The 11334-nt window shown below is 45.4% G+C and overlaps 1 protein-coding gene across 2 annotated transcripts in view; it reads right to left on the bottom strand.

Annotated features, from left to right (window-relative positions):
* The window catches only part of slc9a7 (solute carrier family 9 member 7), a 111406-nt gene extending 103580 nt beyond the window's left edge, over positions 1 to 7826 (bottom strand). Inside the window, exons 1-3 of one of the 2 annotated variants that reach the window (XM_071342173.1) lie at positions 7458 to 7825; positions 1870 to 2072; positions 928 to 1005 (exon numbers count right to left, since the gene is read on the bottom strand). In XM_071342173.1, the coding sequence (XP_071198274.1) occupies positions 928 to 1005; positions 1870 to 2072; positions 7458 to 7755 (579 nt within the window). In that variant the 5' untranslated portion in view covers positions 7756 to 7825. Of the gene's footprint in view, positions 1 to 927; positions 1006 to 1869; positions 2073 to 7457 lie in introns of both variants that reach the window. The other variant, XM_071342174.1, reaches the window with a different exon arrangement.
* Positions 7827 to 11334: the final 3508 nt, after the last annotated feature.

Raw genomic sequence — 11334 nt, forward strand, 5'->3', positions numbered from 1 at the left:
CTTACTTGCAGGCCAGTATCAGAGAGTACCAGTCTGATATGTGTCTTTCACAGCAGTCCCACAGGCCAGTATCAGAGAGTACCAGTCTGATATGTCCTTCACAGCCGTCCCACAGGCCAGTATCAGAGAGTACCAGTCTGATATGTGTCCTTCACAGCCGTCCCACAGGCCAGTATCAGAGAGTACCAGTCTGATATGTCCTTCACAGCCGTCCCACAGGCCAGTATCAGAGAGTACCAGTCTGATATGTCCTCCACAGCCGTCCCACAGGCCAGTATCAGAGAGTACCAGTCTGATATGTGTCCTTCACAGCAGTCCCACAGGCCAGTATCAGAGAGTACCAGTCTGATATGTCCTCCACAGCAGCCAGCGTTATCCGGGTTAGGGGAGGGTTTGGCCCAGCGTCGTCCTTTAGGGAGGGTTTGGCCCAGCGTCGTCTGGGTTAGGGGAGGGTTTGGCCCAGCGTCGTCTGGGTTAGGGGAGGGTTTGGCCCAGCGTCGTCTGGGTTAGGGGAGGGTTTGGCCCAGCGTCGTCTGGGTTAGGGGAGGGTTTGGCCCAGCGTCGTCCGGGTTAGGGGAGGGTTTGGCCCAGCATCGTCTGGGTTAGGGGAGGGTTTGGCCCAGCATCGTCTGGGTTAGGGGAGGGTTTGTCCCAGCGTCGTTCGGGTTAGGGGAGGGTTTGTCCCAGCGTCGTTCGGGTTAGGGGAGGGTTTGTCCCAGCGTCGTTCGGGTTAGGGGTGGGTTTGGCCCAGCGTCGTCAGGGTTAGGGGAGGGTTTGGCCCAGCGTCGTCAGGGTTAGGGGAGGGTTTGGCCGGGCTAGGCAGTCATTGTAAAATAAGAATTTGTTCTTAACCGACTTGCCTCGTTAAATAAAACGTTTTTTAAAAAAATACAGAATACAAATACAAATGTTAAAGCTGTCACTTACCTTTTTGAGACTATATCCAGCATGGAAAATGATTGGAGGTAGCAGTATATTGAAGAATACTTCAGGGTCAAAGGTAACCTGTACATTTAGGAGAAAAACATGTATGTAAACAGATCAATCATAAACAAGTTGCTATTAGCCTGATGACAAAGAGGTTACATTGTAAAGCACTGCCAACAAGGGCTGCTTGTGATCAAATACTTAGCGAGCCTGGACTGTACAGACAACGACAGATTTAGGATGCAGAGAATGACATGGAAATGGGTTTGACTGTACTCTGGAAAATGATTTCAGGATGCCTTTCGACAAGTTCAGCTGTGTTTAGTCAGTAGTTGGGGGGGGGGGGTTATACAGTTCAGTAGTTGGGGGGGGGGGGGGGTTATACAGTTCAGTAGTTGGGGGGGGGGGGGGGTTATACAGTTCAGTAGTTGGGGGGGGGGGGGGTTATACAGTTCAGTTGGGGGGGGGGGGGGGGGTTATACAGTTCAGTTGGGGGGGGGTTATACAGTTCAGTTGGGGGGGGGGGTTATACAGTTCAGTTGGGGGGGGTTATACAGTTCAGTTGGGGGGGGGGGGTTATACAGTTCAGTAGTTGGGGGGGGGGGGGGGGTTATACAGTTCAGTAGTTGGGGGGGGGGGGGGGGTTATACAGTTCAGTTGGGGGGGGGGGTTATACAGTTCAGTTGGGGGGGGGGGGTTATACAGTTCAGTAGTTGGGGGGGGGGGGGGGGGTTATACAGTTCAGTTGGGGGGGGGGGGGTATACAGTTCAGTTGTGTTTAGTCAGTAGTTGGGGGGGGTTATACAGTTCAGTTGTGTTTAGTCAGTAGTTGAGGGGGTTATCATAACTATATTATTGTGCAGCATATCATTCTGTTCCAACATTGTGTGTGTGTGTGTGTGTGTGTGTGTGTGTGTGTGTGTGTGTGTGTGTGATTGTTACCTTACGCAGCATGTCATTCTGCTCCACGTTGTGTATCTCCCTCGAGTTGATCTCTCCTTTCAGCGTGTACTCAAAGAACTTCCCACTGACGTTCAGTAGGAGCGTACTGACTGGCCCCTCCTCAAGAGAACAGCTGGGAGGAGTTTTTTTGTGGTAGCTGGTGGCTGGGATTCCATAACGCAGGATCACACCTACCAACAGTCCTGGGAACGAGAGAGAGAGAGAGAGAGAGGGCGAGAGAGAGGAAGGGAAGGCGAGAGAGAGAGAGGGAGGGCGAGAGAGAGAGAGATATATACCGAGGATAGAATATCTTTACACTGCCAAAATTTCTTAAACCGGGTTGGAGGTGGCTTATGGTAGAGAAATTGACATTCAATTCTCTGGCAACCGTTCTGGTGGACATTCCTACACTCAACATGTCAATTGCACAATCCCTCAAAACATCTGTGGCATTGTGTTGTGTGACAAAACCGCCTTTTATTGTCCCCAGCACAAGTTGCACCTGTGTAATGATCATGTTGTTTAATCAGCTTCTTGATATGCCACACATGTCAGGTGGATGGATTATCTTGGCAAAGGAGGAATGCTCACTAACAGGGATGTAAACTAATTTGAGCACAACATTTGAGAGAAATAAGCTTTTTGTGCAAATGGAACATTTCTGGGATATTTTATTTCAGCTTATTATTACTAGCTACATTATTTATTATTATTATTACTAACTACATTATTATTATTACTAGCTACATTATTTATTATTATTATTATTACTGCTTAAGTCAGTATTAGGCATAGAGTCAGTCATGTCTCAGCAACAAACGGCAGCTGCGTCTGTCTGTCTGTCCTCCAGCTAAGACCAGCTGGTGACGGTGTGCAGGGCATCTCAAAGAGGGCCAGGCTCACACACAGACTACGCAGAGAAATAGACGGACAGATTCTGGTCCCCTAGGCAACCCCAGCGGGCTGTGGCAACCATCCTACTAATGACACCTAAGAGGCATATGCCATGTGAAACGGTTTCTATTTCTGACAATATGTGTTATTCTCCTGCAACATGGTGCGTGACTAGGACTGAATTAGGTGCTGGTGGTCATTTTATCCAATATTCTATCAGGAACTCAAGCAGTAGAAAATTGGATGTCCCGGGAACTCAGTTGTGGTGAGTTCCTGCCCAAGTAAAGCACAAATGTTGTCCCGATGTCCACATAAGGATGCTATCACAGAACAGACTACAATTCACCTACAAATAGGCCTAGCAGTGAGAGAGATGAGGTGTAACTAACACTCAAATGAAGGGTTTACCAGGTGACTTTCATGAGGTTTGGATGCCTTGTATTGAATACAGTAAGACAGAAGGAGTACAGTAACTCTTAGGATGCTATGGTCTGTCCCTGGGGCTCTACCGTCCTGTGAATTGTCACTCTGTCCCTGGGGCTCTACCGTCCTGTGAATTGTCTCTGTCCCTGGGGCTCTACCGTCCTGTGAATTGTCACTCTGTCCCTGGGGCTCTACCGTCCTGTGAATTGTCTCTGTCCCTGGGGCTCTACCGTCCTGTGGATTATCTCTGTCCCTGGGGCTCTACCGTCCTGTGGAATGTCTCTGTCCCTGGGGCTCTACCGTCCTGTGAATTGTCACTCTGTCCCTGGAGCTCTACCGTCCTATGGATTGTCTCTGTCCCTGGGGCTCTACCGTCCTGTGAATTGTCACTCTGTCCCTGGGGCTCTACCGTCCTGTGAATTGTCACTCTGTCCCTGGGGCTCTACCGTCCTGTGAATTGTCACTCTGTCCCTGGGGCTCTACCGTCCTGTGAATTGTCTCTGTCCCTGGGGCTCTACCGTCCTGTGAATTGTCTCTGTCCCTGGGGCTCTACCGTCCTGTGAATTGCCACTGTCCCTGGGGCGCTACCGTCCTGTGAATTGCCACTGTCCCTGGGGCTCTACCGTCCTGTGAATTGCCACTGTCCCTGGGGCTCTACCGTCCTGTGAATTGCCACTGTCCCTGGGGCTCTACCGTCCTGTGAATTGCCACTGTCCCTGGGGCTCTACCGTCCTGTGGATTGTCTCTGTCCCTGGGGCTCTACCGTCCTGTGGAATTTTTTTTCTACTCTGGGCACACTGCCTGCCCTTCAAGACATCTACAGCATCTTGTGTCACAGAAAGGCCAGGAAGATCAAGGACCCCAACCACCCGAGCCACTGCCTGTTCACCCCGCTACCATCCAGAAGGCGAGGTCAGTACAGGTGCATCAAAGCAGGGACCGAGAGACTGAAAAACAGCTTCTATCTCCATCTCATCAGACTGTTATACAGTCACCATTAGCCTGCCTCTGCCCTGAACTTAGTCCCTGTTACTAGGCGGCTACCACCCGGTACTCTACCCTGAACTTAGTCACTGTTACTAGCCGGCTACCACCCTGTACTCTACCCTGAACTTAGTCACTGTTACTAGCCGGCTACCACCCGGTACTCTACCCTGAACTTAGTCCCTGTTACTAGCCGGCTACCACCCGGTACTCTACCCTGAACTTAGTCCCTGTTACTAGCCGGCTACCACCCGGTACTCTACCCTGAACTTAGTCACTGTTACTAGCCGGCTACCACCCGGTACTCTACCCTGAACTTAGTCACTGTTAATAGCCGGCTACCACCCGGTACTCTACCCTGAACTTAGTCACTGTTACTAGCCGGCTACCACCCGGTACTCTACCCTGAACTTAGTCACTGTTACTAGCCGGCTACCACCCGGTACTCTACCCTGAACTTAGTCACTGTTACTAGCCGGCTACCACCCGGTACTCTACCCTGAACTTAGTCACTGTTACTAGCCGGCTACCACCCGGTACTCTACCCTGAACTTAGTCACTGTTACTAGCCGGCTACCACCCGGTACTCTACCCTGAACTTTAGAAACTGTTGCTTTATGTACACAGACATTGAACACCGGTCACTTTAATAATGTTTACATACTGTTATACCCACTTTATAATGTATATACTATATTCTAGTCATGGTTCATCCTATACACAGTACATTCTGAAAGTATTCAGACCACTTGACTTTTTCTACATTTTGTTACTTATTGTAAAATGGATTAAATAGTTTTTTCCCTCATTAAATCGATAGAAATACCCCATAACAGAAACAGAAATACCCCATAATGACAAAGAAAAACTGGTTTAGACATTTTTGCACATTTATAAAAACATTTAAACAGAAATATCACATTGACATAAGTATTCAGACCCTTTACTCAGTACTTTGTTGAGGCACTTTTGGCAGCGATTACAGCCTCGAGTCTTCTTGGGTATGACTCTACAAGCTTGGCACACCTGTATTTGGGGAGTTTCTCCCATTCTTCACTGCAGATCCTCTCAAGCTCTGTCAGGTTGGATGGGAAGCGTCGCTGCACAGCTATTTTCAGGTCTCTCCAGAGATGTTAGATCGGGTTCAAGTCCGGGCTCTAGCTGGGCCACTCACAGACTTGTCCCTAAGCCACTCCTGCATTGTCTAAGCTGTGTGCTTAGGGTCGTTGTCCTGTTGGAAGGTGAACCTTCACCCCAGTCTGAGGTCCAGAGTGCTCTGCGGCAGGTTTTCATCAACGATCTCTCTGTACTTTGCTCTGTTCATCTTTGCCTCAATCCTGACTATGGTATTGAGTATACCACCTCAGTCATCGGCTTCATCAATAAGTGCATTGACGACGTCGTCCCCACAGTGACCGCACGTACATATTCCAACCAGAACCCATGGATTACAGGCAACATCCGCACCGAGCTAAAGGCTACAGCTGCCACTTTCAAGGAGCGGGACACTAATCTGGACGCTTATAAGAAATCCCGCTATGCCCTCAGACGAACCATCAAATAAGCAAAGTGTCAATATGAAGCCAGTGACTGAGGGGGTATACTCCTTAATGCTTTTGACATATTCCAGTCTGTGCTAGAAAAACAGCCCTGTAGCGTAGCATCCGCGTCATCTGACCACTTCCGTATTGAGTGAGTCACTGGTACTTCCTGCATTAGTATGACGGCTATGAAAAATGTTGATTAAAACTCTCTTGGTAGATAGTGTGGTCTACAGCCTATCATGAGGTACTCTACCTCAGGCGAGCAATACCTCGAGACTACCTTAATATTTGACATCGCGCACCAGCTGTTATTGACAAATAGACACCCCCCCCTCGTCTTACCGAACATAGCTGTTCTGTCCTGCCGATGGAAAACGAGCCAACTGTATGTTATCCATGTCGTCTTTCAGCTACGACTCAGTGAAACATAAGATATTACAGTTTTTAATGTCCTGTTGGTAGGATAGTCTTGAACGGAGCTCATCCAGTTTATTCTCCAGTGATTGAACTTTGGTCAATAGAACGGATGATAGAGGCGGGTTACCCACTCGCCGACAGATTCTCCCAAGGCACCCTGATCTGCGCCCCCTGTATTTTCTTATTGCGAATGAAGGCGGCCTTGTCTTGGAGCAACAAAAACACACCAAATAGCACAATTAGTTAGGAGTCTGTAAAATGGCAGCCGTCCCCTCCGGCGCCATTCTCATGTGACTGCACGTTCGCCAACAGAACGGAGGGAGTTTATCCACTCGCCGACGTCAGTCTCGTCAGGTATTCCGCACACGGACCTCTATAACACAGCCTCTTCTATATTTCAGCGTTGAGGATTTGGGCCTGGTTGAAGTATAAATCCTCATTCATAATCAAGTTCAGTGATCGCTGTTCTGATTTCCAGATACTATTCTCGGTCATAGGAAATGAAGGTTAAAAAAAATAAAAATACAATCTGCGCAACAACAATAAACACAAAATTGCAGGATTGATCAGGAGCCTGTAAAACTGATGTTCCCTCCTTCAACAGGGGTTTGAGAAACTGAAATCCTCTCAGGAGGATAGGCTCTTGATTCACATCACATTGGCATGTCTTGACTCAGCAGAGTGAGAAGCACATTTTCAGATGCATCAGGTGATGTTTGTATTGTAGTTGTGCCACACTGACTGTATCCCATGGCAGATATATATATATATATATATGTATTACATCCATGATATGGAGCAGTTACTACAAGCTACTATGGGTAATGAATGAGTCAACACAGTAGTTGTAAACCCAGGCCATGACGTTATACAATTTATCTGCTAATATGTCAAGTAAAATTCATGATTAGGCCTACTAGCCTATAGCGCAATGTGATTCAGGCTATACCAATAAAGTCCAACCTGCAATATATTGTTATCTGTTGGTGGCATAGGAACACAGTTCTGTGGGTATCTATGCAGAAATGTGATGCCCAATCTAAATACTGTGTAGCACATTCCAGAGATTGTCACTCCCATCTGAACCAATTAGGACTGCGAATGAGCGCTAAATGGCGCATCATGTAATACCGTAACATTTTAACTGTCAACAATGCATCTACAATAATGATCAATTGAAACTAACTCGTCATGGTTCAATGTGACATAGAGCCGCACTAATAATCACCGACGTGAGTTGGCATCATTCATACGGGGATTAGGGGGTTGGGTTGGCAAAGTTACATGCGTTGCAAACGTCTGACAGATGAATGTGTCGACCCTTACCGTATATCATTGCCAACCCGGTCTCATGGAGAAAACGAACTCTTCTGTGTTTGAAAAGCCAAATGGTCAGAATTGTTAATGTCAGCAGTAAAATGAATGTCAATAAATTCACACTGTCCTGTCGATGACTTTCTTCTGCCTCTTTCTCAGATGCCAGTTCCTCCATAACGCCGTCCTCGGCGTTCATTTTAGAGGCCTGGTTTATCAGCAGAATTAAAATGGGAAATAACATCAATTGCTTTTCCAAAGGAAAGAAGAATCTGCATAGCTTTGGTTTTTTGGCAACAGCAGCATCCATAGTGCAGTTAGATGAGCCGGACCGCCTCTTCTTCTTTTACTGCACCGCCTCTAGGCTTATTCTTCTTCTTTGGGATTGTGTTGGCGGCTCGCATCTAATTGAATGTGCAAACATCGCCCCCTACTGTACTGGAGTGTGAGGCCATTCACGGCATACCTACAATAACAAGAAAATAAAAAATGACCCTGACAAGTATTAGCCCTCAGTAAAAACACCACCCCATTCCACTATTTAACCTTCTCTAATCCTACTCCAGACCAAGCGTCTGGGACGACAGAACACTACCACTCAACACCCCCTGCAAATGTTCAGCAGTAAACTCACAGGAATCCTCTCAGGATCCCTCACCCTGTACCCATCTTCCTCTACCACTCACTTCACTTCTTCGGCATACAACATTTTCTGTGCTGGGCCAGAGTCATCCTTTACATCCTCGGACAGAGGCCCGATCTCGGCGGTCCTCACTGCAGGAATTTCATCCCCGCTCTCGTCCGGTTCCATCTCTGAGCTTGTGGAACACGATTCTGCTTTTTGCCCTTGACTCCGACCTTCCTCGACAAACTGCTTCCCTCTACACTCATCTTCTTCTCAACAGTCATCACTGCACCTGCCACCACATCTAATTCATTCTCACACCCGCCACCACATCTCTTCACTCTCAGTTTCCTCAAGTTCTTCCAAAGGTTCTGTGAAATCCTTCATTCCATATTCCCTCATAAACATTTCCACTGTTCACTTTCTCTTCATGTCCATCATCTTGTCCTTCACCAGATCTTCCAGAAGGCCTGTGTAATCACCCACTCCATGTTTATTCATAATATGCTCCGACTGCCCCAAATGGACTATAATATAGATCCATTATACTTTGTCATACAACATTTTTAAAATGATTTTTTTAATATATTTGTTTTAAAAATGTCAAAAAAATGTCTCCGTCTTCTTCTGGTATTATGGCGGTCAGCAAACAGATGTTAGAGGTGCATGCCGCCACCTACTGGATGGGGTGAAAACTGAAAGTTGTAATAATAGGGGAAGGGGGGAAGGGGGAAAAAACATACACCTAATATTCCATAAGCAACAAAATATATATACTAAAAATGTACTCCTTCAGTCGGATTAAAATGTCTACTCCGATCCTCACACAGGGGGACATCTTCACCCAGCTTTCCTTGCAACGCTTCGGCCGTGAAGTCCTGGAGATACAAAAATGTTTTCGCCACCTTCACAATGATATCTAGTTATTCTATTTGTTATAATTTTGTCCAGTGCAATTTATCGCAACAAAGTCCACCTTCTTCACTGTTAGTATTTTAGGATCCCTCTGATGTATTACATTATCCACTACCATCTCATCTCCACTCGCTCCTTCAGCGTTTGCCTCCTAGGAGACCTAATGGATAGCCTTGATCCTAGTTGCTGTGACCTCTTTCACCCTTATAGGGCACTCTAGGAAGTCAGGAACGTGGTTCCTACCACCGTGCTTCCTCAGACTCTTCACCAACGACACCTGGTTGATGACTAGCAAATATGGTTGAGGATTATAAATTGATGGTTAATGACAAGATGACTAGCAAAACATGGTTGATGACTAGATGACTAGCAAAAACACGGTTGAAGACTAGCAAAACATGGTTGATGACTAACAAAACATGGTTGATGACTAACAAAACATGGTTGAAGACTAACAAAACATGGTTGATTACTGCCAAAACATTTTTGCTATTCATCAACCATGTTTTGCTACATTCACATCTCATAATTTCATAAATACGAGCATATGACTGGAGAAAAAAAACACACGTTCAAACCGTTCTGATTGGTTCCAGAAAATTAATCAAGTCATTTTGACATCAGCAAAAACTACTTCAAGATGGTATGTTCAGACTGGTGTGTGGTAAACTACTTCAAGGTGGTAGGTCCAGACTGGTGTGTGGTAAACTACTTCAAGATGGTAGGTCCAGACTGGTGTGTGGTAAACTACTTCAAGATGGTAGGTCCAGACTGGTGTGTGGTAAACTACTTCAAGATGGTATGTTCAGACTGGTGTGTGGTAAACTACTTCAAGGTGGTAGGTCCAGACTGGTGTGTGGTAAACTACTTCAAGATGGTATGTTCAGACTGGTGTGTGGTAAACTACTTCAAGGTGGTAGGTCCAGACTGGTGTGTGGTGGGATCGAAAGAGCAGCATAATTAAATTCAGGATGAGTTTTCAGCAAACCTGTCAGGCAAGGGAAAATCTATTGGTGCTTTCAAGACAACTGGGAACTCTGAATAAAACGGAGGTAAAATCATGAATTTACTGATCTTCAGGTCGGTAAGTCGGAGCTCTAGGATGATGCCCGAGTTTTCAACTTGGAATTCCCGAGTTACTGTAGATGACAGTTCAAAAATGTTTCTTCCCAGTCGGAGCTAGTTTTTTCTTCGAGTTCCCAGTTGTCTTGAACACGGCATATCATCCTGTGTTTCCTACTTGACTTGCACCTTTCTGACGTCATTTGTCAACAAAAAAGACAGCAAGTATGGCGGCGTCTCCGCCAGTTGTTGTTTATGGTAAGAACAAAATACAAATTGTTGATACAAAATTGATTCTGTTCATCTTCCTTTTGATTCAGAAAGTGAAAATAGCTCTGGGCGTACATTTTATGGGCAAAAAATAGCAAAACTTTCACAAGCCTTCTAATGACTTCCATGTTTGATGGTATTTCCAAGTTCAAACTGTGAATGTACTCAACTCATATTTACGACTTCACAACTGGTAATTACCACTTTCCCATTTGGTTATGAACTCAGCTTAGAGCAGAGAAACCCTGAACTGTAGTTCAACGTTTTAAAGGAACACTGCACCTTTCTGAGGACCCACTCCAGCTAAAGTTGTAGAGACCCATTGGATGAAAGTCAAAAATCACCACTGTTCATTTGGGTTTAATAGGGAGAAGAATAGATAAACTCATACTCATCCATTTAATCCAGACATATTTTCACTAGATTTCACTATTGTTTTATAGCCTATCAGACTGCCTAATCCTAGTGCTGCAGTTTGACAGTTTCACCATGTCACAAAACAGGAAATGGACATTTCCTTTTGTCATTTCTTCTTAAAGGTTGTTTTCCTTTAGAAAATGACAACTCATCAGATTTTGGGCTGAATAAGCAGTAGGTAGCTGGAACAAAATATCCAGAGTGTCTACCTCATTTACGTTTACTGTAGTTAAGTTTACTGTAGTTAAGTTTACTGTAGTTAAGTTTACTGTAGTTAAGTTTACTGTAGTTAAGTTTGCTGTAGTTTAGTTTACTGTAGTTAAGTTTACTGTAGTTAAGTTTGCTGTAGTTTAGTTTACTGTAGTTAAGTTTGATGTAGTTAAGTTTACTGTAGTTAAGTTTACTGTTGTTAAGTTTACTGTAGTTACGTTTACTGTAGTTACGTTTACTGTAGTTCAGTTTACTGTAGTTAAGTTTACTGTTGTTAAGTTTACTGTAGTTAAGTTTACTGTAGTTAAGTTTACTGTAGTTAAGTTTACTGTAGTTACGTTTACTGTAGTTACGTTTACTGTAATTAAGTTTGCTGTAGTTCTGTGTGTT

The sequence above is a fragment of the Salvelinus alpinus genome, chromosome 15 (assembly GCF_045679555.1).
Source record: "Salvelinus alpinus chromosome 15, SLU_Salpinus.1, whole genome shotgun sequence".
Taxonomy (NCBI): Eukaryota; Metazoa; Chordata; class Actinopteri; order Salmoniformes; family Salmonidae; genus Salvelinus; species Salvelinus alpinus.